The sequence below is a fragment of the Lemur catta genome, chromosome 5, assembly GCF_020740605.2.
Source record: "Lemur catta isolate mLemCat1 chromosome 5, mLemCat1.pri, whole genome shotgun sequence".
Lineage (NCBI taxonomy): Eukaryota > Metazoa > Chordata > Mammalia > Primates > Lemuridae > Lemur > Lemur catta.
Genome location: NC_059132.1, coordinates 51394485 through 51422140, shown reverse-complemented (window position 1 = coordinate 51422140; position 27656 = coordinate 51394485). Strand labels below are relative to the sequence as shown.

General features: G+C 38.5%; 1 protein-coding gene across 1 annotated transcript in view; it reads left to right on the top strand.

The window, feature by feature from the left end:
* Positions 1-778: 778 nt before the first annotated feature.
* The window catches only part of TMEM170B (transmembrane protein 170B), a 36032-nt gene continuing 9154 nt past the window's right edge, over positions 779-27656 (top strand). The window contains exons 1-2 of the mRNA XM_045551767.1: positions 779-932; positions 25743-25913. Of these exons, the coding sequence (XP_045407723.1) occupies positions 836-932; positions 25743-25913 (268 nt within the window). The 5' untranslated portion in view covers positions 779-835. The remainder of the gene's footprint in view (positions 933-25742; positions 25914-27656) is intronic.

Here is a 27656-nt window from a genome sequence, read left to right as displayed (position 1 = left end):
GGAGCAGCCAATCAGCAGCGAGGCCCGGCGGTGGCGCCAGTGACGTAGAGCTGCGCTTCCCTCCGCCCCGCTGCGGGCCGACGCTCGGCGCCGTCAGCCAAGCGGGCTCCAGCGCGAGGGGAGAGGGAGTAGGAGGGCTTTGGGGCCGACCGGCTGTCGGAGGGCGGCGGGTCGCGGGGAGAGGGGGAGTGAGCATGCGCAGGAGCTCCGGGGAAGGCGGGGGAGGAGGGGCCGGGTGTGGGGAGCCGCGCGCGCGCGCACGAGCGGCCCGCTGGCGGCCGCGGGTGGAGGGGGCGGTTCCTCGAGTGTCAGCGACCCGAGGGCGGGCAGGCGGGCGGCAGGTGCCGCTGCGGCCGCCGCCGCAGCCTCCTGCCGGTCCCGCGTCTCTTCTTCCTCCGGCGGGGATGAGCTGGGCCCCGTCGGGGGCTGCACCTGCCGGCTGCCCATCAGCCCGGGCCTCCTGGCGTGACCTCGGCCTCCTCGCGTGTCCGGCCCCCGCGGTGCGGCGCTGCCCCTGAGAGGGAGCGGCGGCGGCCTCCTCCGCCCCGACTCCTCGCTCGGGGGCCGCGCGGGGACAGCGCCCGGCTCCCTCCCCTCCTCTGTCCGCCGTCCTCAATGTCTCCCCGGCGGGGAGGGGGCTGCCTGGGAGACACGCAGAGCGGCCCCCCCACGGAGGCCCGGCGGCGGCGGCAGCAGCAGCAGCGACCAGCCCGGCGCCCCGCAGCCTTCCCCGGCGGCGGCGGCCTGGAGGAGCCGCGCACCCGCCGCCGCCCCCCGAGCCTCGCAGCCGCCGCCCGGCGCCGGAGGAGAGGGCGGCAGGCGCCCCCCGGGGAAGATGAAGGCGGAGGGGGGCGACCACTCCATGATCAACCTGTCGGTGCAGCAGGTCCTGAGCCTCTGGGCCCACGGGACGGTGCTGAGGAACCTCACGGGTAATTGATGCGCCCGGGCTGGGGACGGGGATGCGGTGCCGCCCCTCGCCTCCTTTCTCCCTCCGGAGCCGGGGAAGCGCTCCTGGGCGCCCCACCCCCGTGCGCGCCGCGCTCGCGAGCGCCGGGTCCCAGGTCCCGGCGAGGAAAGTGTTAATCGCATCCACTCCGTGCCTGTTCCGGGGGCGCTGGCGCCCGCCACCCCCTTCCCTGAACTGCCGGGGGAGCATCCAGGACCCCCGCCTCCTGCCCCGCACAGGGAGGGCTCCGGCGGCGGGCCTGCCTCTGGAGTAGCGCGGAGTAGCTTTAGTGCGGAGACTTGAGCACAGTTAGCTTTTATTTTATTACCCTCCTCCCCTCCCCCTTCCACACACCACTTCTTGCTGTTTAGATCTTTTTTTGGGGGGGGGGTTAGCTTTTTTTGTTTATGGCAAATCTCAAACCAGATGTAGAACTTAAATTCCCCGCTCACGATGATCAGTTTGCTTCACCGTTAATTTTTTGGCGATATAGATGACTAAGTAGATTATAATGGGTCAGGGGCTGGGCCAAGGTCTAGTGCGTAATGAGCATTAGCTTTATATATCCCCTCTTCTTCCCATTTCCTTTTGTCTGTCTCTCTCTCCCCCCCTCCGGCTTCAGCTGCCGCTTCTGTGACATTTGAGGATGTGAATTTCCCTTCATTCGTTAAGGCTTGGGAATTAACTACATGTTAATAACTACAATTTCTAATTGTAAAAGTGAGCAATAACACACGTAACATTTTCATCTAATCTGTAGGTTTGCTTTGTGAAGAAACTTCTGGTTTTGTTAATGTGGAAATGCTTATATTACACTGAGTTCTGAATTTTAAAAATGCCCTCTAAAGAGTAGTATTTGCAAGAAAAAGATTAAATTGCAATTTGGTGATTCCTCAGTGCCTGATTTTTAGAGGAAAAAAACTTACACTCAAGATTTAATTCTTGGAAATGTATAAGGCAGTTTATTTCAATAGAACATTAGTATTTCAAAAATGCGTTGTGTCAAACTGATTAAGAGTGCTATGAGTATTTTATAAATATAATCTATGTTGACAAGATGTCCATATAATATATATGTTGTATATAGATAACATTTCTATAACAATTCTTTATTATACCATACTTTATATATATATATATATATATAAAGATGTTCATAGAGAAAAATTTTATGGAGTTATATACCACAAAGAACAACTTTAAGGACACTGGTTTCCTTGAATATGGAAACTATGAAATTAAGGTAGATTCTGGATTGACTTTCAAGGTTTAACTTGGAACAAACTTGGTTGCAGGTCAGGAACATGTTTTTATAGTTCTGAAAAACTAAATTGACAAAGACCATTTCATGATTCAGTTGAATTTAGAGATAAACTGCTTCATCTCATTTATGGCTTTCCTTGTGTTTATCCACTGTTTCATATTTCAGACATATCAATTGTGTTTATTGGAATGAAATGAAAAGTAAGGACTTAATAAGAAAATGTATTTATCCATCAGCATCTCAGAGATATTGATGGTTCAGTTCCAGACCACTACAGTATGGCGAATATTGCAATATAGTGAGTCACAAATTTTTGGGATTCCCACTGCATATAAAAGTTATGTTTAGTCTATTAAGTGTGCAGTAGTATCATGTCTAAAAAAACCAATATACATATCCTAATATGTATATTAGGATATGTATATACATATCCAATATACATATCCTAATTAAAAAATACTTTGATCATCTGAGCCTTCAGGAGTTGTAATCTTGTTGCTGGTGGATGGCTTTGCCTCCATGTTGATGGTTGCTGAAGACTGGAGTGGCTGTGGCCATTTCTTAAAATAAGACAAGAATGAAGTTTGCCCCATTGATCTCTTCCTTTCATGAAAGATTTCTCTAGCATGCAGTTCTGTTTGATAGCATTTATTACACATTTTAAAACTTTCAAAATTGGAATCAATACTCTTGAGCCTTCCTCCTACTTTATCAGCTGAATTTTATGTAAAATTCTTAATCCTTTGTTGTCACTTCAACAGTATTTACATCATCTTTACCAGGAGTAAATTCTTTCTCAAGAAACCACTTTCTTCTGGTCTGTCCCTGGATCTAAAAAAAGAAAAAGAAGAAAAAGAAACTACTTTTGCTTATCTATAAGGAACAACTAACTCCTCATCCATTCAAGCTTGATCATGAGATTACAGCAATTCAGTCATATTCAGGCTCCACTTTTAATTCTAATTATCTTGCTGTTTTTGCCACATCTGCAGTTACTTCTTCCCCTGAAATCTTGAACCCCTCAAAGTCATCCATGAGGGTTGAAATCAACTTCCAAACTGCTGTTAATGTTGATATTTTGACCTCCTCCCATGAATCATGAATATTCTTAATAACATCTAGAATGGTGAATCCTTTCCGGCAGGTTTGCAGTTTACTTTGTCTAGATCCATCGAGGAATCATTATCTATAGCAGCTATAACCTTACAAAACGTATTTGTTGATAAGACTTTAAAGTCAAAATTACGCCGTGATTGATGGGCTGCAGAATGGATGTTGTGTTAGGAGGCAAGAAAACATTAATCTTCTTGTACATCTCCATTAGAGCTCTTGGGTGACCATGTGCCTTGTCAATGAGTGGTAATATTTTGAAAAGAATCTTTTTTTCTAAACAGTAGGTATCAACAGTGGGCTTAAAATATTTAGTAAACCATGCTGTAAACAGCTGGGCTATCATCTAGGCTTTGTTGTTACATTGATAAAGTACAGGCAGAGTAGATTTATCATAATTCTTAAGGGCCCTAGGATTTTTGGAATGGTAAATGAGCATTGGCTTCAACTTGAAGTTACCAGCTACATTAGCCCCTGAAAAGAGAGTCAGCCTGTCTTTGGAAGCCAGGCCTTGACTTCTCTCTAGCTATGAAAGTCTTAGATGTCATCTTCTAATATAAGGCTGTTTCATCTACATTTAAAATCTGTTGTTTAGTGTAGCCACCTTCATCAGTGATCTTAGATCTATAAAACTTGCTGCTGCTTTTACTTCAGTACTTGATGTTTCACCTTGCACTTTAATGTCATGGAGACAGCTTCTTTCCTTAAACCTCATGAACCAACCTCTATTAGCTTGAAACTTTTCTTCCACAGCTTCCTCATCTCTCTCAGCCTTCATAGAATTGAAGAGAATTCAGGCCTTACTCTGGATTAGGCTTTGGCTTAAGGGAATATCATAGCTGGTTTGATCTTTCTATCCAGACTATATCAGCAATACAGTTGTTTTGCTGTCTTCTCATTTATGTGTTCACTGAAGTAACACTTTTAATTTCTCTCAAAAACTTTTCGTTTGCATTCACAATTTGGCTGTTTGGCACTAGAAGCTCAGCTTTCAGCCTATCTCATCTTTTGACATGTCTTCCTCACTAAGCTTAATCATTTCTAGCTTTTGACTTAAAGTGAGAGACATTTGACTCTTCCTTTCACTTGAACACTTAGAGGCCATCACAGGGTTATTAATTAGCCTGATGTCAACATCATATCTCACAGAATAGGGAGGCCTGAGGAGAAAGAGACAGGGGAATGGCCTATTGGTGGAGCATCAGAACACACATGACATTTATCAATTAAGTTTGACATCTTATATGGACGTGGTTCATGGCACCCCAAAACAATTACAATAGTAACATCAAAGATTAGTGATCACAGAGCACCAAAGTAGATATAATAAAAAAAATTTGAAATGTTGTAAGAATTACCAAAATGTGACACAGAGACGCAAAGCAAGCACATGCTGTTGGAAAAATGGCACTGATAGACTTGCTTGATGCAGGATGCCACAGCCTTCACTTTCTAAAAAATGCTGTGTCTGTGAAATGCAGTAAAAGGCGGTATGGCTGTATATGTTTGTTAATGACTGGCTTAGCTCATCAAAGGGTATTTTGAGAAAGTTAGCTTTGGGAGCCATAGAGTAAGTGTAACTTACTTCTTGGCCAGATTTAACAATATTTTAAAGTATTTAAGATTGTAATCATTTTAGTGTCTTCCATTTCTATTAGTCACTCATTAAGTGGATAATAATAGTCATTAATTCAGGGTTAGCTCCATTGTCTCCCAATATGATCTTAACATTTGTCATTTGCTCGTCAGACCTTGCCATTTCATAAAGTACTGAACATCCAAAACTAGGATTGAGGTAGAACTGAGGAACATAGGAACCTCTGCTAGGAAATAACTAGTGTCTGAACGTGCAAAGTTCTATGTGTCAGGGTAAAAATGCAGAAGGAAACATTAGAAATATGCTTCTCTAGTGGCTTAGTGTACCACGTTAGGAACCACATCATTTCTGAAAAGGGGCAGTCTGTGAGTGGTAACATTGTGATGTGGTTCATTGTGGCCTCCATGCCAGTGACTTTAGGGATCCCTTATGTATTAATATTTTAATCATTAGTCAAGAGATGTTACCTACAGTGCCATTTACAACTTAGTCTATTAAAAAGAGGCAAGCAAATGACTCCTTCTAAAGCAAGACAACTACCATTTATCAAGTGCCTGCTGTGCATTAGGTACTTTACATGTGTTATTTCTAATCTTCCAAATAGCTCTTCAGAGCGCATTTACAAGGAAGCTCAGAAAGATAAATTAAGTTGCCTCAAATCATATAGCTTGTAAATGGCCGAGCTGGGTTTTTAGACCCAAGTCTTTGCCTACAGAACTCCTCTTTCCCCTTTATTGTGCCACTTTAGCTACTTCCTCTTTACACCCTTCCAGCAGAACTAATTTCTTGCTTCACCCTCCTACTTCTGTTCTTTGTACATACTTTTATTATATATTTCAGTTACATTATAATTTTTATTTGTCTCTTTTGGACTGTGAGCTCTTTGAGGATTGGACCATTACCTTACACATCTTTGAATTCTCATACCCTAGCATTATAGTACCTGGCGCATAGTATATGCTAAAGACATGTTTATTGAGGTGAGTTTTTAAAATAATTTTTTAACAATTTTTAACAGTTGCATGATTTAAACATTCTACGTTGCATTGTTTTTTTAGCTACATCTCTGAGTGAACATGAGGAATGGGATGTTTAAGCAGCTTGTATAGATAACTGTCATACATACCTTTAAAGCATACAAATGCTTATTGAATGCAGTTTTTTTGTGCCTAGGTACCATGTTTTCATGTATTTTATTCAATCTTCTCAACAATCTTGAGGGGATTATTGTTTGTCTTTATTTTATAGATTCAGATATTGAAGCAAAGAGTAATTTGTTTAGAGCTGATAGCTAATAAGTGAAAAAGTCATTACCTTTTTTCACATGATAACACATACTATTAAATCAGAAGACATTTTTATCATCATAAAAAACATGGAAATGAAACAGATAGTAGAAAGGAGCATATTGTGGAGCTAGAGTGATATCGATTTAAGAAATGACTGTATGAAGAATAGGTTGATCAAGTACCATATGAAAGGGGAATCTGCTCTTATTTCTGTTTTTTTTCTGTGTGTAAATAACAGGTGTGATGTTATTCTTACCTTTGTACCTTATCCCATAGGCAAAATGGGAAAACACACTGACCTTTGGAAGGCAGCTATGCTTACTAATATACTACCAACACATATATTGACCATTTTATGTTAGAGACTGACCTTTAGAAAGTAAGTTTTGTGTATGTATTGCTTTGATAAAAATAAACTTTTAGAAAGTAATGATGAAATCTAGAAACATCTTAACGTTTTTTAGCTAGGACTGCTTCATTTTAGAAATACTGAAATATCACTCCATTAGTGACATGACATGGCTGGGATCAAGCGATTATTTAATGACAGAGGCAGGACTGGAGCCAGTGTTTCTTGACCCTTAGCTCTGTGCCTTTCCTTTCTATTCCACATAATTTCTTAACCCAGGCAGGTCTGAGAGATGGTAAATCTTACCGTACAGGGTAAGCATTCTTAATCCAAAAATTTGAACTCTGAAATGCTCCAAAATCTGAATCTTTTTGAGTGCCAATGTGACACTCAAAGGAAATGCTCATGGAAGCATTTCAGATTTCATGTTTTCAGATTATCGATATTCAACTGATAAATATAATGCAAATATTACAAAATCCAAAAAAATTCAAAATCTGAAACACTTCTGGTCCCAGGCATTTCAGATATGGGGTATTCAACCTATATTTAAGATTAGCCTGATGAGTATTTGTCTCAGTGAGCCTGAGAATGTATGAATGGAACAAATTTGTCCAACAAATAAAATATACTGGAAAATGTAAGATATTATTGAATAATAATGCTTTCTAAAGTTGGCATTGCCTTTATATATTTGTTATATATCCAGTTTTAGAAATCCTACCAACTTTGGCTGGGTATTTATTTATTTTACTATTTTTCCGTCTTGGAAGACATAGTATGGGAATTCCATATACAGCATATTAATCCCTGGAGACCTCCATCTCTGTCAATAACCATTGCCATAGTTCTCTTCTATATCTTGTCACTTCCCCAAGTGTGTATTTCACAGGATTCCTAAATTGTTTTACTGTGTATAGGTTATATGCTTCTTCAGTTTACTTCCTTTCTTTCTCAAATAGATTTTCTTCTTTGAATGTCCTAAATCCCCACCTTCTCTCTAAAATTATAGTCAATATTGTGTATGCTTTTTCATTTTTATAGTATCTTGACTTTTTAAAAAACATACAGTTAAATGTATTCTTTTGCCTTACTTTTATTTCCTTCAACTACTTTGGCTTCCAACTTTGTGTCTGACCCAAATTTGGTTGCTAAGGGTTTAGAAAAGAATATTTAGAAAAAATCAGGGTCCCTAAACCCCTGGATAAACACAGAGTTGGGCTGGTGTTGGAAAGGGATAATTGGTCCCTGGGAAAAAAGCAAAGGCTTCTTTAGGCTGTTCTGTCAGTGTTTGCAACAAATGTGGGGGCAGGTACTCCCCTTTTTCTATTGATAATAAGCACTGGGAGGCTGAGAATTCAAACTGGAATGAAGGTTAAAAGGCTTTTCTCTCTGTGTGTGCGTGTGTATGTGTATACAATAGTACCCCTTTATCCAAGGGGGATATGTTCCTAGATCCCCAGTGGATACCTGAAACCATGGAGAGTACCAAACCCTATATATACACCACATAATGATATTTTGGTCAACAATGGACTGCATATATGATGCTAGTCTCATAAGATTATAATAGAGCTGCAAAATTCCATTGCCTAGTGACATCTTAGCGGTTATAACATCATAGCACAACATCTTATGTGTTTGTGGTGATGCTGGTGTAAAAAATCCTACAGCACTTCCAGTTGTATAAAAGTATAGCACATACAGTTATGTATGGTATATAATACTTGATAATGATAATAAATGACTATGTTACTGGTTTATGTGTTTACTGTACTATACTTTTTATCATTATTTTAGAGTATGCTCCTTCTACTTATTAAGAAAAGGTAACTATTTTATACAGTCTCAGGCAGGGCCTTAAGAAGATTTCAGAAGAAGGTATTGTTATCATAGGAGATAACAGCTCCATGTGTGTTATTACCCTTGAAGACCTAGTGGGAGAAGATGTGGAGATGGAAGACAGTGATACTGATGATCCTGACCCTATCTAGGCCTAGGCTAACGTGTGTTTGCGTCTTAGTTCTTAACAAAAAAGTTTAAGGAGGAAAAAAACAAGAAATTTTAAAAATAGAAAACAGCTTATAGAATAAGAATATAAAGAAAGAAAATATATTTGTATAGCTGTACAATGCATTTGTTTTAAGCTAAGTGTTAGTACAAAACAGTCAAAGAGTTAAAAAAAAAATCAAAGTTAAAATTAAAAGTTTACAAAGTTGGTTGGGGCGCAGTAGCTCATGTTTGCAATCTCAGCACTTTGGGAGGCCAAGGCAGGAACATCCCATGACCCAAGGGTTCAAGACCAGCCTGAAAAACATAGCAAGACTCCACTTCTACAAAAAATAAAAAAAAATTACCTGGGCATTGTGGTGCATGCCTGTAGTGCGAGTTCTCAGGAGGCTGAGACAGGAGGATCACTTGAGCCCAGGAGTTTGAGGTTGCTACAATGTTTGAGGTGAGCTACAATGATGCCACTGCATTCTAGCCTGGGCAACAGAGAGACCCAGTCTCAATAAATAAATAAATAAATAAGCTAATAAAGTCACAGTAAGCTAAGGTTAATTTATTATTAAGAAAGAAAATTATTTTAATAAATTTAGTGTAGACTAATTGTGCAGTGTTTATGAAGTCTACAGTAGTGTGCAGTAATGTCTTAGGCCTTCACATTCACTCACCTCTCACTCACTGACTCACCCAGAGCAACTTCCGTCAAGCAAGCTTCAGTCATGGTAAATGCCCTATACAAGTGTACCATTTTTTGTCTTTTATTCCATATTTTTACTGCACCTTTTCTACATTTAGATGTGTTTAGACACACAAATACTGTTGTGTTGCAGTTGCCTGCAGTATTCAGTACAGTAACATGCTGTGTAGATTTGTAGCCTAGGACCAATAGGCCGTGCCATATAGCTGTGGTCCCCAACCACTGGGCCCACACTGCCACCCCGCCCACCTGCCCCAGTGTCTTTGGAAAAATTTCTTCCTTCAAACTTAGGAACCTGGTGGGCTGCACAGCAGAAGGTGAGTGGCTGGCAAGTGAGCGAAGCTTCACCTGTATTTACAGCCACTTCGCATCGCTCGCATCACTGCCTGAGCTCTGCGCACACCCTCTCCCCCTTTCCATGGAACAATTATCTTCTGTGAAACCAGTCCCTGGTGCCAAAAGACTTGGGGACTACTGCCATATGTGTAGTAGGTTATACCATCTATGTTTAAGTACATTCTGTGATGTTTGCTCAGTGACAAAATCTCCTTATTGATATATTTCTCAGAATGTTTCCTGTCATTAATCGACATATGACTGTACTGTGTTTTTTCCTACATACCTATGATAAAGTTTATAAGTTAAACACAGTAATAGATTTACAATATTAACTAAAAATAGAACAGTTATAACTATACTGTAATAAAAGTTACATGAATGTGGTGTCTCTCTCTCAAAATGTCTTATTGTACTGTACTCACCTATTTTCAGACCACAGTTAACATTGGGTACTCGGAAAGTAAAAACTCGGATAATGGGGGGACTATTGTATGCTATATATGTATCTGTGTATCTATGTGTGTATCTGTGTGTGTGTATGTGCTTATTTAATTTTTAGGATATGCATACACATGTTGTAGTTTCCTTTTAGACTTTATGATTGCTAAGCCATTTTAGATTTAATATTCAGTGTCTGCAAAAAAAAAAAAAGAGGAAAAGAAGTCTGTATCTAGTCTGCATATTTGGAATTGTTCACCCTCATCCTGGCACAGTCATCTCCTTCCTTCAGTGGTGCGCACAAGCAGGTATGCTTCTCTTAGTGTTACCCTGTGTTCTAGCTTCCCATGAGGTTAAGTTCCTATTCCTAAATGCTCTATTGGAGGCAAGTTTATGTAGATGAAGTTACAAATGTCTACTTAGAGTTATTTATGTTTTGTAAGCATAGCCCTAAAGGTGTATGCTACTTTTCAGTATTTGTGCCAGACCCCCAAATTTACTTTTCTGCAAAATATGTGAGAAATCCCTTACTCTTTTGTGATACAAAGACATTTAATAAGTGCTGGTATGATTGGTACTTTATAGGACTGAACTTTATATGAGGCTTACCTGTATATCTTATTGAAAATGAAGGCACTGCAGTTTTTTAGAAATCAAGATTGTCATCAGGTTTTTACTTTTTTAATTCTTACCTCATGATCTTTGGATCATAAATCCATATCCTCTGGCGATACCAAGTCCGAGGTCCGGATGACATTTCTTAAACATAAAGCAATTTCTAAATAAGCCTTGGGACCGCTGAAGTATGATTTTGACTCTTTAGTAGTTAACTATGAAAGCAAAAATATATTTATCTTTGCTTTGATTAATGATTGAAAGGAAGGTCCAGGAAAGTAAGATAATTTATGAAGAGGAGTCATAGTTACCGGGGATATTTTTTTCTGTAGAAAGGAAGCCTAAACAGAAGACAAGGGAGGAGGGAGGGATGATGGGGATGAGGAATTGGAACTAGGAAGGAAAGTGGAATTAAGAGTGGTCAGATGTAAAAGGAAAGCCCAGAGAGTATAGCATGTACTATCGTAGCTATAGTAGTATCAGATGAACAATTCTAATGATGCTGTATTTATTGGACCACTACTATGTGTCAGTTACTGTGTAAAGCATTTTGAATGCATCTTCTTATAGTTAAAGTGACCATATAATATTATTTAATATATATATCAGGCATGACAGGCTAATTATGTTTTTTTTTTTTTTTTTTTTGAGACAGAGTCTCACTTTGTTGCCCAGGTTAGAGTGAGTGCCGTGGCGTCAGCCTAGCTCACAGCAACCTCAGACTCCTGGGCTTAAGCGATCCTCCTGCCTCAGCCTCCCCAGTAGCTGGGACTACAGGCATGCGCCACCATGCCCAGCTCATTTTTTCTATATATATATTTTAGTTGGCCAGATAATTTCTTTCTATTTTTAGTAGAGACGGGGTCTCGCTCAGGCTGGTCTCGATCCACCCGCCTTGGCCTCCCAGAGGGCTAGGATTATAGGCATGAGCCACCGCACCCAGCCTTAATTATGTATTTTTAAAGACTAAATATTTTAGCATTAAAAAATCATAGAATAAATAGTGGCAGTAGCAACACATTTAAAAGAGGTCTCATTAGACATCAAATTCCATCCTGTGACCTTAGCTAAGTAGATTAAGCCTCAAAAGAAAAATATTTATCACCAAGCTTCATGGAAATAGGAAGAACAAAATTTTTACCTGGAGTCCAGTTGCTTGTGATAAAATATAAATCTTAGCATATAATCTAGGAGCATATATATACTTATTGTAGTAGGACTTGAAAAAAATGAAAACAATTTTGAGGAATATAGATTGCTAGATCAATTAACATTAGCTTACTAAAATGTTCCATTAATACCCTTTATTTGATATGGTAGCTCATGTAGTTGTACATCAGTTTTCTAGGTTTTTTCATAATTCTGTCATATATTTTATAATTCTATTTTTTTAATCAACAGTTTACCCTGCCAGATTGTGTAATTCTTATATAAGAAAAATCATAACCAGAATTTCAATACTAAGGAAGGAGAGTGATATATTTTCTTTTTTAGAAATTTTACTTTTAGTAATTAACATTTCTCTAACACTTTTTAATGTGCTGGGCATTGTTAAGAATGGTACGTGTATTGTAAATCACAATAATCCCCATTATTAACTCCATTTTTAAAAGTGAGGAAACAGGCACAGAGATATCTTGCCCCTTTGTAATAGAGCTTGTAAGCCTGACTTGAAAAATTATCACTGTCAGTCCAATTCAGCAAACACTTGAATAACGATATTGGATACACTGCTGTCATAGATACAAAGATAAATAACACATGGTGACTGTTTTTGAAAGCTTATATTCTAGTGAGTATTAACTTATCAATCTTTGGCTTAGTTATCTATTGCTGAGTAACAAATTACCCCCAAATTTAGCAGCTTAAAACAAGAAACATTTATTTTCGCACACAGTTTCTGTTGGTCAGGGTTGCTGGTCTTACAGGCTCTTACAGTGTTTCAGTCCAGTTGTCTGCCAGGACTGCATTTTCTGCAGACTTGACTGGGGCTACAGGGTCAGCTTTCAAGCACTGTCTTATGGCTGTTGGCAGGAGATGTAAGTCTCTCCATAGGGCTATTTACAACATGGTTTTTCTCAGAGTGAGAGACGCACGTACACAGAGAAACCAAAATAGAAGCTGCAGCATCTTTTATAGCCTAATCTTAGAAATGGTATACCATTACATCTGCTATATCCTATGGGTCATGCAGACCAGCGCTAGCACATTGAGGGAGGGGACTGCACAAGGGTGTTGTTGGGGATCTTTGGAGGCCTCCTAGAGGCTGGCTAATAGTAGGAATGGGGAGAAAGGAGTGAGGCTCTGAGAGGGGAGACCAGGGCCAACATAGCAGGTGAGGGGATGAAGTATCTGTAAGGGAAATAGAAGGTGACTAGAACAGCAAAAGTCTATCTTGATATATGAAAGAATTATATTAAATAGCAGTGTCTAGCATTTTCAGGGGTTAATCTTGATATTTCTTGATTATGTGTTATGTGCCAGTCTCTGGTAAACACTGATATACAAAAATGAAAATACCAGTCATCACTCTTGAGGAGCTTGGTGGTCTAGAGAAGCTAACCTTTAGATAAAATATTAAATAGTGCTTTTATGGCTCGTTTAGTTCAGGCAGAAACAGGCAATAAGATTTTGAACACAGCAAAAGAGGTAGAGAGTAGAGGAAGAACCTGTTTATGGGAGGGTAGAGAGAGAGGAGAGGGGAACTGCTTATGGGATTGTACTACCGGGACTTGATGGAGTTGCTTCTCTTGGATGTCTTATGTCTAGCAAAGATGTTTTTAGCAGTAATGTGAAACTGAATTTCCATTATAAAATATTCTCCCTCTCTTATCTGCTACCATGAATTATTTTAATCTGTCATGGTTTTTAAGCCTTGCTGCATATCAGAATCACCTGGGGCTGGTTATGCAGATCCAGGGGCCCCTGTCTGTACCCGTGGAGTTAGGATCTTTGAGAACAGGACTAGGAAGCATCATTTTGAATCTGTTCTTCAGGTGATCTTGTTATTGAGAGTGTAAGGGTTGGGAATATCTGATCTAAAAAAATGTTAAGTTTTTCTTATGATCAATTTTTAGCTATGTTGTGATGTATAATAAAAGTTAATTTAGGATAGTATAGCTAGACATTAAAATTTCAATATAAATGACTTATTTGCAAAAGGACATGATAACCCAGTTTTTTCTTTAAATGACTTTTAACATAGCAGTTCAAACCTATATTGTTTAAGGGTTATCTGTATTTTAAAAATTCTAAATGCTTTGGTTATAGTAAATCTGAAGTTTATGGGAGAATTAGACATTAAAAATGTTTATGTAAATACATTACAGGAGCAGTTGTTGGAATTTCCCCCCACTTGGATAATTGCAGTTATGCTAGATTTCTGTCTACAGATAAAGAGTAAAGAAGCAATAGGATCCTTGACTTTATGTGTCAAGAAACTGAGTTTTATCCTTGACTGTTACTGGCTAGCTTTTTTACTTTAGACAAGTCACATATTTCCCATGCTTCAGTTTCCTCATCTATAATACAATCTAACGTCAACAATTTTCATGTTGATGTTAACGGAAGACATCATGATCTAGATTTTATGAGTTAAGAAAAAAAGTTTAGAAATTTTACCAAGAGTTAAGAAAAAATATGCATTTGCTTACAAACTTTAATCTTTGAGGTTAAGCAACTTTCTTTTTTAAGTGGGGCTTCTTCAGACCTTTAATGTGCTTATTTGTAGGATGAGGCTTAGAACCAAGGAAATCTTTGTTCTCTGAACACCTCTGACCTTAGAATTAGGCCTTCTTGAAACTTGGTTTAGGAAACTATATTCAATATTTAAAGATCCCTTCCAGTTATGAAATTGTCTTTTTTTTAAAATCCCAGTACAGCATAATTGCTTCCTCAGGATTACTGTCAGAATAATATTTAAGGTGTGATCTTGCTTTGCATTACTTGTTAAGTTTTCTTAGTTGTACTTTTGCTTCCTGATCTGTCATTCATTTGGTCCATTATTTATAATAGTTTTAATTTTAGGGATGTGTTATATTGAGAGTTTCATTGTAAGTTATACTCATTGATGTAAAAAGTGTATTTTTCAGTATTTAGTATAAATAGCCATTGGAAATATATCATGAGTACCCTTCCTTGAGATTTTTTTTAGATCAGTGATTTTAAAAAACATGTTGTTACTGTACTTTTTTTATATGATATATAATTTTAGATGCTTGAGGCATACAGGTAATAATTGAAACTATTACATAATTTACTCTGTGATAACTTCATAATAGATTCAGATTTTGACATTTAATCCTTATACTTTTATATCTGAGTAAAAATCACCTGAATCATAATTGATTAATTACTTAGTTAATCAGTTATGAGGAAGAACAAATTGAATGGCATCTTTTAGGAAGATAGTGCTGTGGCTTACATGTAGAGCAATTTTTGAACTATTTTAAATAGCCTTAACCTGGTTTCTTTAAAGCAAATGAATACTCTGGTTGTTTTTAATTAAAAACCTGTTTTTCTAGGAATTTTCTTTTACTATTCTATTGTGAGTATATAATTTACAGTTTGAAATTATATAATTAGCAAGCAAAAGGGTAATTTAGTTTAAGTGGGTAATAAACAGTATTGCCATAAGTTTTAAGAGAGGCAGTATGTTAAAGCAACTCTTGAAGGTGTCACAATTAACTTTGAAAACTAGTGTTTTTCTTTCTTTTAAGAAGCAGACAACTATTAAATATCTATAATCACTTTAACTTATATGTTAAATGAGATTGCAAGTGGACAAATACAGCAATTTATTTTTAAATCTGGTTGAAATGTTAGACTGATTAAAAATAAGAAAAAATGTTTTTTATGTTTACCTTCAATTTAGCCTTCTTTGTTGCTCATTTTTTTGAATACAGTTTCCATCTGGTATCATAATCCTCTGTCTGAAGAGCTTCCTTTAATATGTTTTGTAGTATAGGTCTTCTGGCAGTTGATTTCTCCAGCTTTTTTCTTTCCGACAAAAAATGTCGTCATTTCACCTTGTTTTTGAAAGTTTTATGCTGGATATAGATTTCTGGCTTTATAGTTTTTTTCCCTTTAAGTATTTTAAAGATGTCACCCTGTTGTCTTCTGGTTTGATAGTTTCTGTTGAGAAGTTTCCCTTACTTTTTATCTTTGTTCCTCTAGGCCATCTCTCAGTCTGCTTCTGTTGATTGTTTTATCTCTCAACAATGAATTGGTTGTTTATCCTGTTTTTGAGTGTCTCAGAATTTTTTTTTATCAAATACAGGACTTAGTATGTGGAACAGCAGAGACTGAGGTACATAGTATTTATACCTGAAAATGAGCTGCTTCTTCACTTAGACCAGTAGTATGAAAGTTGATTTAATCTACTCAGGAGTTGAGCTGAATTTGAGTTTTTTGTTGTTATGGTTACCTTCAGTGTATCACATGCTTCAAAATCTCCAAAGGTTGCTATTGTTGCCTTGAGCTTAGGATGGGAGCTGAGTACTGCAGGGTTAGTCTCAGTGTTAGTGCTCCGCTGTTAGCTTTTAGCCATTTCTGTATGCCTGCGCCATAGAACCCAGGTGGGTCACTGTTGCTTGTTACTTGCTGTAAGGCTCATGAGGGGGCTGTTGTGATTTTGTCTTGGGAATGCTCTGTGTACAGTGGTCTCAAAGGGCAGGACTTTGTCAGTATGTTTGCCTTTCCGAACCATGGTGGCCAAAGTCTCCCTTACATGAGGTCTGTCTGGAAAGCATCCAACCATGCAATATGAAAAATAGAGACATTTATTGAAGAAGATATAAGAAACATTGTACAAAGGACAAGGACACCTCAGTCCCCTTCAAAGTAGGCACCTTGGGAGCTTACATAGTTCTCCCAGCATCTCTTAACCTAAGAGTTTTGAACCTACTAGTTCAAAATTCTCAGATGTTCTGCTTGTTACAGGCCTTCTAGAACGTGGATCACTTTCAACAGATTCTTGACCATCTTTGAAGCATTTGTGCCACACTTTTATTTGCGCTACACTGATTGCATTGTCCCCAAACGCCTTCTGAATCATCCAAATAGTTTCCACAGAGGAGTGTTCAAGCTTAATGCAAAATTTGATACAGTTTGTTGCCCCACTTGCTCAGAATGCAACGGCCACGCAGTACACATGCTCACTCAACTGGCTCTAGGACCCCACTGACTAGTACAGTGAAGTCGTCATTGTTCATGCATGCACCTTACAGTCCGCTCTCCTTGGCTGCCAGATGTCAGCCAAACCATTCTTGTTATATTAACAATGGCTGGATACTTTCCAGACAGCCCTGGTATATGTGATTGTTCCTGGGCGGAGTTTCCTGCCCTTCCCTGAGCAGTAACAGATCTCTGCTTGAAATAGGATCCTAGGTCCTGATGGATTTCTGTTCCTCCCTCAGAGAGGATTTTTTCCTTCTGTCTCTCCCTAAACTCGGGCTGTAGTTGAGCTTTGCCTGTCCCTTGAGGGGGACAGGATATGCTGCCCTCCAGCAATAGCTAAGCCATTTGCTTTGAATAAAAAGGGTGGCAAGAAGCAAGGTCTTCTGTGTTTCCCCTGGCAGCGGTGATCACCTCCTGTGGTCTACACCACCAGGGGTGGCTCTCTACAGAGCCAGCTCTGCCTGTGACCCAGTCTTTCTAGGGAGCACCAGTAGAGACACATGGAGAAGTACTCACAAGCAAGTGTGCACTCTCCTTGTGTCTGTTACTTGTGCCATTACTCAAAGCTGACACCTTATCCCACACTTGCTCACCAATCTGAAATTTTAGCTGATTTCTTCTTACCCGTTTGTATGTTGCCCACCTCCTTTTCCTGTGCTTTATCCCAAGTGACACAGTTTGTAGGTCCCCTCTCTCCTCAGGGGGCTTCTCCTTTGGAATTCAGGTTACTTTGTTGCCTTGCAGCCTCACCTCACTGATGGGCTAAAGAAAAGTTCCAATTTTATAATTTATCTTTTTCTCATTGTTAGGGTGGTAGTGACATTCTTTGCAGCATTCTGTATTAAAATTTAAATCTAATAACTGTTTCAGTGGTCATAGATTTAAAATTTGACAAAATAAATCATGCATTTAGGAAAAAAATTGGAGATACTACAAATTTGTGATTTACTAATTTTTAAAACATGGTCAATGATATAAATGCGTAGGTAATCTTCATATTTTTCTATTTGACATTTTCCTGCTTTTAGTTTCTTTACTCCTTGCTTCTCACCAATGGTTGCACAGTGTGTATGGTAGATGGACTAAACATACTTTTCCATGCTTCAAACCTAATGGCATTTTCATCTATCCAGCTGTCCACACCAGAAGTCCAGGAGGCCAGATGTCACATCTTCCTCACCTCTGTCATCCAGGCCATTTCAATCCCAAGGCCAGTGCCTACGTCCAGTCCATAACTTTTCTTTGGGCTCTTGAGATATTCGTATAGTTTCTTATCTCCTTCTAGTCTCACTTTTCCATATTTGCCAGAGTAATCTTTTAAAAAGGTAAATATGATTGAATAACTTAAAGTCTTTCATTGGTTCCCCATAACCTTCAACCTTCACAACAATTGTTCATCCTTTAGTGTCTATAAGACTTTCCCCTCCCCCTACCCAAAACAACTGTGGCTCTAGCATACCACTATAATTTACAACCTCTTATCATCATATTTTTTGGCCTTAACCAAACCAGAGTTCTTACAATTTCATGTTGTCTATTGTACATAATTGCATGATTTGAACATCATGTTTTAGAACAGTGGTTTCTCATTCTTGGCTGTACAGGAGGATGAGAAACATTTAAACCTGGGAAACTTTAAAAAATTCTGATGCCCAAGCTATATCCTAACCTAACCTAATTAAATCAGAATTTCCGGGGGTGGTATCAAGGCATCATCATTTATTTTAGGTTCTCCCAAGTTACTCCAACATATAGCCAAGGCTTAGAGTGCCCCACTGCCCTTCCTCACCCTCACCCATCTCCAACATGACTATCTCATTTGGTTAAATACTGTTAATTTTTAAAAATGGAAGTGTAGCAATGACTCCTCTTGGGATCTTTCTTGACAACTTTCTCCCTTATTCAGATTCTATATACCCCCTATATAGAATCAGCTTTATAACTGTGCTCTGTAGAAACTGAGGTATTAGAACATATGCCATTGAAGTATCATTAATTAAACAATGATAGTGTCAACTCCCAATAATATGTTAAAGTATCGTGACTGTAATTTTCAATGGGGGACAGGACAGCTCCGCCTCTAGGGACATATATCAAAATAATCTAGACCAGGAGTCAGCAAACTTTTTCTGTAAATGTAGTAACTATTCTATTTTTAGTAATAGTAATTTATTTTTAGTAAGTAGTAAAATATTTTTACATTTATTTGTAGTAAATAGCAAAAGTAAAAAAAATTATTTTTAGTAAACAGTAAATATGATAAATATTTTTGACTTTGTGGGCCATCGGGTCTCTGCTACAACTACTCAGCTTTGCCATCGTAGCTTGAAAGTAGTCATAGACTACTATGAATGAGCAGGTCTAGTTCCAGTAGAACTTTATGGACACTGAAATTTGAATTTTGTATAATTTTTATGTGTCATGAAGTATTATTCTTTTGATTTTTTTAACCATATCAAACTGTAAAACCATTCTTAGCTCATAGACTGTACAGAAACAGGCTGGCTGTGGCTCATGGGCCATACTTTGCTGACCCCTGACCTAGGATACTTTTTCAAATTATAAATTTATCATCTCTCTGAGAGTCTAATAAGCCCCCTATGTGGGATAACTCCCCAAATTCAGAAGTCATTGCTGTTAGAAACTCGATGGGAGTGGGTTCTACACCTTAGATTTGCTAAAGTAACAAAAAGCTTGAAATAACCTAATTTGAACACAGATTATTTAACTATATAACATAGACCATTTCTGTAAAGAAGGTAGAAAATTATGAACAGCCCCAAAATATAGTATTTTAGAGGTATGGGTGTTTTCATCTTGAGGTATAAAGTCTGTTGAACATACAGTAAGTTTTCAGTATCGACTTGCTAATGACATTATTAGAAGAGTTGGATACTCTGTATTTTTAGGACTGTATTTTTGAGGATTAAAAAATATAGTTTTTGTCTTATGAGATAGGTTTTGTTTTATGACTTTTAGATTTTTTAGTAAATACCACTTATGTAACTTCATCATAGAGTAGTAATTTCCATTTTTACTGCATATCCTCATTGAGAGATTTGATAAAATTACAGCTATTTAGGTCCCATCTCCAAAGGTTATTTTAGTTGCTCTATAGGTAATTCTCATGACCAGCCCAGTGAATTAAGGTGATTGTATGCATAAGGTGCTTCAAAGTTTCTGTTTTGTATATTTTATATATATATACACATATATAAACATATCTATATATATATATATATTTTTTTTTTTGAGACAGAATCTTGCTTTGTTGCCCGGGCTAGAGTGAATGCTGTGGCGTCAGCCTAGCTCACAGCAACCTCAAACTCCTGGGCTTCAGCGATCCTACTGCCTCAGCCTCCCGGGTAGCTAGGACTACAGGCATGCACCACCATGCCCGGCTAATTTTTGCTATATATATTTTAGTTGGCCAGATAATTTCTTTCTATTTTTTTAGTAGAGACGGGGTCTCACTCTTGCTCAGGCTGGTCTCAAACTCCTGACCTCGAGCGATCCACCCGCCTTGGCCTCCCAGAGTGCTAGGATTATAGGCGTGAGCCACCGTGCCTGGCCTGTATATTTTATTTTTTAAATGTTTGCTTTGTATTTTGTTTGGCACTAACAAAGTCTCCCTCTGGCTTCCTCCCTTCATTGTTACCCAAGTGCTAGAAGCTTGGATTAGGATGAGATATGGGTGGAGAGTGTGAACTAAAATAGAATCTTAAGGCTCACCCCCCACTGGCTGACTGAATGGACCCCCCCTCGTGGCCAAAGGAATATCCTAAAATTAAATTGCCTGCCAGGAGGAAGGAGGTCAGACATGCCTCATCATGCCCGCCTCCCTTCTTGGGGATATCCTTTGTAACCCATTAACAGCCCTAAGGTTATGCAGGACACACTTGCTGGTCCTCAATTTACACAACAAATCTATGTTGGGTGGCTTGACTCTGATAAACAGCTCCTTATCTTAAAACATTCCAAGCCTTTAGACAAAGCTTCATGTCTCTAACCAATCACAAGTCAAAGAATTTTTAAACCAGCCTATAACCTGTAACCCCTCACCCCTTTCGAGATGGCCCACCTTTTTGGGCCAAACCAATATATGCCTCCCACATACTGATTTATGACTTTACCTGTAACTCGTCTCCCTGAAATGTATAAAACCAAACTGTAACCCAACCACAGCCAGTCCAAGAAGTCTTGAGCATGCCTCTGGGTCATGGTCCTCAAATTTGGCTCAGAGTAAATCTCTTTAAAATTATTTCACAGAGTTTGGCTTTTTTTTCCGTTGACAAAAGAGAAAACTGTGGGCCTCTAGGTGTACGGCATAGAGAGTTTAAGAAAAGGCTGGGATATTCCACTTCAGTCCTCTTAGACTATTCTTCCTCTAAGGTCTTGGGCATCTGTTTTTGCTCTAGTCCTTAGGTTCCTGCAGTTCTTTTCACTTGAACTAATCCAGTAGGTTTCATGTGTTTGCCAATAGTAATTGGGACCTTAGACAGACTTGCTCATCCAGAGTGGATCAAACTCTTTAGAGGCAGGCCCTCTTCACTCACAAGCTTATGTTGATCTATCAGGTAGTTCAAAATAATAGTAATAACACTAAAACTAGCAAAGCACTGAATATTCTCAGCAGAGGTCAGTTTTTTCCATGATAGGTAGTATGATTTTTAAAAAGAGAAAGAAACATAAAAGTAAATTTGAGTTTGGAGTACTTTGTTTATTATACTCAGTCTGCTGAAGGAGTACTCCTGGACTGGCCATTAGAGAAGCACTTGAGATTCTATTTTAGTTGTATGGTTATTTTGATATCTTAAGGCTTTATAAGACGTCAAACTTAAAATTTACTTTTCCTTATATTAAGTAAATTTATTGTGTTGAGGCCAATAGCTATATATTCATTCAGTAGGCAGACAACACTATTTTTTATAATGTCAGATAATCTCTTGTTTATGGTGTTAAATATAGTAAAGGAATTATTTCCTCTAATTATATTACAAGGACTACAAAGAAAAGTACTTTTTGAGAGGTAGATCAGATAAAAGCTGCTATGAATGGGCTTGGGATCAAGGCAAATTGTTGACTTCTCTTTGAGGAGTATATGGTTGTGGCAGGGCCTTTCCTTGTCTCAGAGTAAGTTGCGAAGAGCTCTCTTGATGAAAATATGCACCTTCTGTATTATTACTCCCATATAATCTCATTTTGTTATGTTCACTCTGGAAAGTTATATCTTTTAAAAAATATATAAATATCTTCTGAGCAAGTTAAGCTTTTTTTTAACCTTTAATTCTTTATTATAAATTGAAGCCATTTGTTTGGGAGTGACAGTGTGAAACCACTCTTTCCCTGAAAGCTGGAAGAGAGGAACCTCTAAAAGGCAAGCTTTGTCTACTTTTCCCTAATCACCAGCATCTGTCTTACGCTATCGAGAAGGATGCATGGTATTTTAACACACATGGTAGAATATATCAGATATTTCTTCCTCGAAGTGATTTCAAATTGTCTCAGTCCATTTTATGTGCCAATTCTTAAGAGTTTGGCAGGATAAAGCTGATTTTTTAAAAAAAATCTGTTTTCTATATATCCTCCTTTCCTTTTTTTTTTTTAAATTTAACTTTTTGAGATAATTGTAGATTCACATGCAGTTGTAAGACCCAGTAACTAGAGGGCTTATGTGCCCTTTATCCAGTTTACCCAATGGGAACATCTTGGAAAATTACGGTATAATATCACAGCCAAGATATTGACATTGATATAATCCACTGACCTTACTCAGATTTCACCAGTATTACTTGTATACTTGTACTCTTCTGTGTGTATTTATTTCTATACAGTTTTATTACTTACATATATGTATCTACCACAGTCAAAATATGGAACAGTTCCATCTCCACAAAGATCCCTCATATGGCTCTTTTGTAATCATACCCTCCCTCCCTTTTTAAGAGCATTTTTGTTTTGTTTTAAAATTTTTAGTCATTTATGGTCTTCACTTAAGATAATTATCTTTTAAATGTATATTCACACTTTAAATTTTTTTTATTTTTTAAAAATTATAGTAACAAACACATCTGACAAAATAAACTCACTGTTTACCCTCACAGATCACTTCTGTGACCAGATTTGTGGGTTTTTTCCACACCAAGCAGTTTTCCAGGACACCAACTGGGTGTTCTACAGTTCAGTTCAATTTGGACACTATTTACCTGGAGTTAGCATTTGATCCCACAAGTTAAGCACTCAGTCCCACTGACTTCTCCCACTTCAGACATCAATAGAATGTCTGGGCTTCCATATTTCTGACTGGCTATAGGTCATAACCCCCACCTCAGGTTCTATAATTTGCTAGAATGGCTCATAGAACTCAAGGAAACACTTTATTTATGTTTACTGGTTTATTATCATCTTTTTTTTTTTTTGGAGATGGGACCTCACTGTGCTCAGGCTGGTGTGGAACCCCTGAGCTGCAGCAATCCTCCTGCCTAGGCCTCCCAGGAAGATAGGACTACAGGCGTGAGCCACCGGGCCCGGCCTACTGGTTTGTTATAAAGGTTACAACTTGAGAACAGCCAGATGGAAGAGAGGCATAGGGCAAGGTGTGTGTGGTTGTGGGGGGTGGGAGGCTCAGAACTTCCAGGTCCTCTCCAAGTTTATCATCCTCGCAGCACCTCCAGTGTTCAGCAGCCCAGAAACTCATCAAATTTAGTCATTCAAGAGTTTTTATAGAGCTTGTTCTCCAGCCTCCCACCCCCTACCTTCCTAGAGGTCTGTGAGTGGGGCTGAAAGTTCCAGCCCTGTCATCACTTGGTCTTTCTGGTGAGCAGCCCCATCCTGAGGCTATGTAGGGATCCCTCCAAAAGTTACCTCATTAGCATAAAGTCATGTATGATCAAAAGTGTCTTATTATGAATAACAAAAGACACTCCTGTCACTCAGAAAATTTCAACGATTTTAGGAGCTCTGTGCCAGGAACCAGGGACAAAGACTAAATATATTTCCTTTACCACAAAATATAAAATTTATCACTTTTAAATGTACAGTTCAGTAATGTTAAATATATTCACATTGTTGTGTAACAGATACCCAGATCTTTTTCATCTTGCCAAATTAAACTTCATCCTCATTAAAGCCCACCTTTGCCCCTCTCCCAGCCCCTGACAACCCCATTCTACTTTCTGTTTCTATGAATTTGACTACTTTAAATACCTTGCATAGATGGAATCATATAGTGTTTATCCTTTGTCCTTTTGTAATTGGCGTATTTCACTTAGCATAATGTCCTCAAGGTCCATTCATATTGTAGCATGTGACAAGATTTCCTTTTCTTTTTTAAACAGCATAATTTTCCATTGCATATACCACATTTTGTTTATGTATTTCACCCATTGATAGACGCTTGAGTTGCTTCCACCTCTTGGCTATTCTGAATAATACTGCTATGAACATGGATAAGCCAGTGTCTCTTCAAGATTCTGCTTTTAATTCTTTTGGGTCTATGCCTAAAAGAATTAGATCATATTGGATCATATTCTTAGTCTTTTTAGGAACTACCATACTGTTTTCCATAGTAGCTGTACTATTTTACATTCACACCAACAGTGTATATACATACTTTAATGATGTTTGGATAAATAGGTTTTAATTCATCCATTTTTGTTCTCTTTATTTAATGGCTATTTTATTAACTTTTCTTTTACACTTGATAGAGAGTAGATACCTAGCACAAATCCCAAATGATATAGAATGTTTGCATGTCAAGGATGATTCTCACTGAAGATAACATCTAAACATTGTAGACTCAGCTCTTTTGGCTCTAAGTAACAGAATCCTTACCTGAACTAGTTTAAATTAAAAGGGGGATTTTATTATAAGGAAATTAGGATGTTGCATTGAATCTAAGGATAATAATGTGTCAGGGCCGTAGATGTTACTGGTAAGGGGCTTGGTTGTCTTTTGTCTTTGATAGATCTATTTTATTAATATTATATTTTCTTCCCATATTGTGGCTTTCATTGTGTGATGATGAAATGGCTTCAGAAATCCTGAGCCTTTCAGTGTCAGCTGCGTAAAAATCGAGGAGAATCAGTTGATCCCAATCCACAGTTCCCAAGGGAAGGGAACCATTGGCACAGGTCTGATCAATTGCCTTACTGATAGTACCTCACCACAAGTGTGGTCAGGGAGATGGAGTTAATGCAGGGACACCTGTGGGTACTGTGTGGACTGACTGGGAGGCAGCAGGGAAGCCAGAAGGAAAGGTGTGTTCGTTCATCATCTATAAACTGAGATGTCAATTAGCGCTTGATTAAGGACACATTGAAGAAAGAATAACAGAGCTTGAAAAGTTCTGAGTAAGGAGTATTAGGATGACTAGAGGCAAAGAACTAAAAAAGAAAAATGCTGACTGATTCTTTAGTATACAAAGTTGAGGACCATGAGAGGAATTTCCTGAAATTCTAAAAGTCATAAAGGTAAAATCATTGACTGATTTCTGGAATGATTTGTATTCGGGGCTAGTTTTAAAAAATATTTTAACACTGCTATTTAGTGTAAAAAATAGTAAATTATGTATCAAACAGCAATTAATTAACTTTTATAATATATTCTAAGACATTTACAAATATATTAGGTGTTTATTGTAAAATTGATGGATGACAGCTATATAATAGGGATGTTTAGAGAAAATTAGAGTATAGCTTTAGCCTTTTGAAGTCATGGAGGGAATCAAGCATTAGTGATAATGATAATTCTTATGATTTATTATTACTGTGTGTCAGGTACTGTGCAAGGCATTTGTATGTGTATTATCTCATTTAACATTCCCCCAAACCATAGGTGCTCACTATTTGTTCAACCAGGTTTTCTAAGATGTATTTCAACAGAATGATGAACACTTTGCTTTTTCTTTCAGAGATGTGGTACTGGATCTTTCTCTGGGCTCTCTTCTCCTCTCTGTTTGTCCATGGTGCTGCAGGCGTGTTGATGTTTGTGATGCTGCAGAGGCATAGGCAGGGAAGAGTAATCTCCCTCATTGCAGTCAGCATCGGATTTCTGGCTTCTGTAACTGGAGCGATGATTACCAGTAAGTTGATTTTGTTTTGTTTAAAGACATAATTTTATATGCACTTATCATTTTGGTAACTGTATTCTTACTGTAAATGTAACATTAGTGTAATCTTTTATGTAGAATATTTTTCAGCATTTTACACACTCCATGTAGAAGGTAAAAAGATGAGTTTATTCATTGAACAGATAGTTGTACTACTATGTGAAGGCTCATTTTGCACGGTTTTGTGGGAAATAGAAAAATTCATAAAAATTGGCAAGGGGCAAAGAAGTTCAATGGGAAAATTTATCTTATAGTGATTATAGTTTCTGCTTTAAAGTTGCTCACTATTCTAGTAAGAAAGAAAGGCACAAAAATATGACAGTGATAATTATCATTAAAAAAGTGAAAATACAGCCCTCAGGTCCTTGCTGTCATCTTCCTGTGACTACAGAATAAAATTGCACTTTCTTATACACAAATTATCATGACACAGATCTCTGTCCACTAGAAATAAGCCACTTTAGTGTGTCCTCTAGCAATTTGCAAGTTTCTGTGTGCTGCCTCATGTATATTTTCATGTAAGTCCTCAGGGTCATTTCCTCCAGCCTTCTCCTCTTGACACTGTCCTTAGTCCCGAAATCCAGCCTTGGCTTCAAACAGTTAGTTATGGTTTCTGCTCCTAGTTGAGCAGAACTTTGATGCATCCTGTTGAAACTGGAGAGTGCCACAGCTGCTTCCTTAGTATGGTTGTGCCAGAAACTGGCTGCTTCTCTGTGCTGCTATTGATTCTGTCGCTGCCGGTGAATAGTAGAGGCTTATATTGCCCTTCACTTCTGGCCTACTCCCATATGTCTGGGGCAGCTCACTGCTACCACTAGATTTGTTTCAGGACTCTCAGAGAGGGACTTCTTCCTTTCTAGTTGATTCATGCCTCAGAGATAAGAAGCCTTATCTTCATAGTTCAAAGGCTTCCGTCCTTCATCTTTTCCAGAGTGATTGGCATCCTTTGTCTTGAGAGGAAAGTCTTCTTCTCATGTCTCTGGGTGTCCTATAACATTAGTAAGGCAATCATAAAATACTTGTGGGAAACAGGGAGTAGGCTGTTTTCTTATCCTTCAATTACTATTTGGTTTTTCTGTGTTACATTGTTAAGTTTTTATAGTTGCTTTTGTTGTTTCTGCATTTAACCTATATCTTTATCATATTGTACCTTGTCTATTTTGCCATAGATACAGTTTTAAACAGGTACTCAGGTTTAGCTGAAGCCCAGCGTATGCGTAATGGGGGTAGCAGCAGATTTAGCTGGAAAGATAGAATGGAGGGTCTTGGAAAGCCACCTGGAAAGTTTGGACTCTATCCTGCAGGCCGTGGAAAACAAGCGGATATTTTTAAATGGGGTTGGCAAGGGACAAAGCAGTTCAATGGGAAATTTTGTTTTATAGTTGAATATAGAATATATGTAAAGAACTAAGAGAAAACCCTGAAAGAGCAGGGACCCTGTCTGTCTTTATCACTGCTGTATCCCCAGCAGTAGAACAGGGCCTCTGGAACGTAACAGACTCAAAAAATACCGGCTGGATGGATGGAAGCAGTGAGAGAGGAGGAAGGAAGAGGTGAGGCAGGAAGGAAGAGGGGCTACTCAGTCAGGGAGATAGAATAAAGGAGAAAGAAGAGGCATTAAGAGGTGTTAACATTACTAAGCTTGAGGCCAGGATCTGAACTAGAGTAATGGCCGTGGGTTAGGAAGGGAGAAGTTGAGGTGAGAACTGTGGCAAA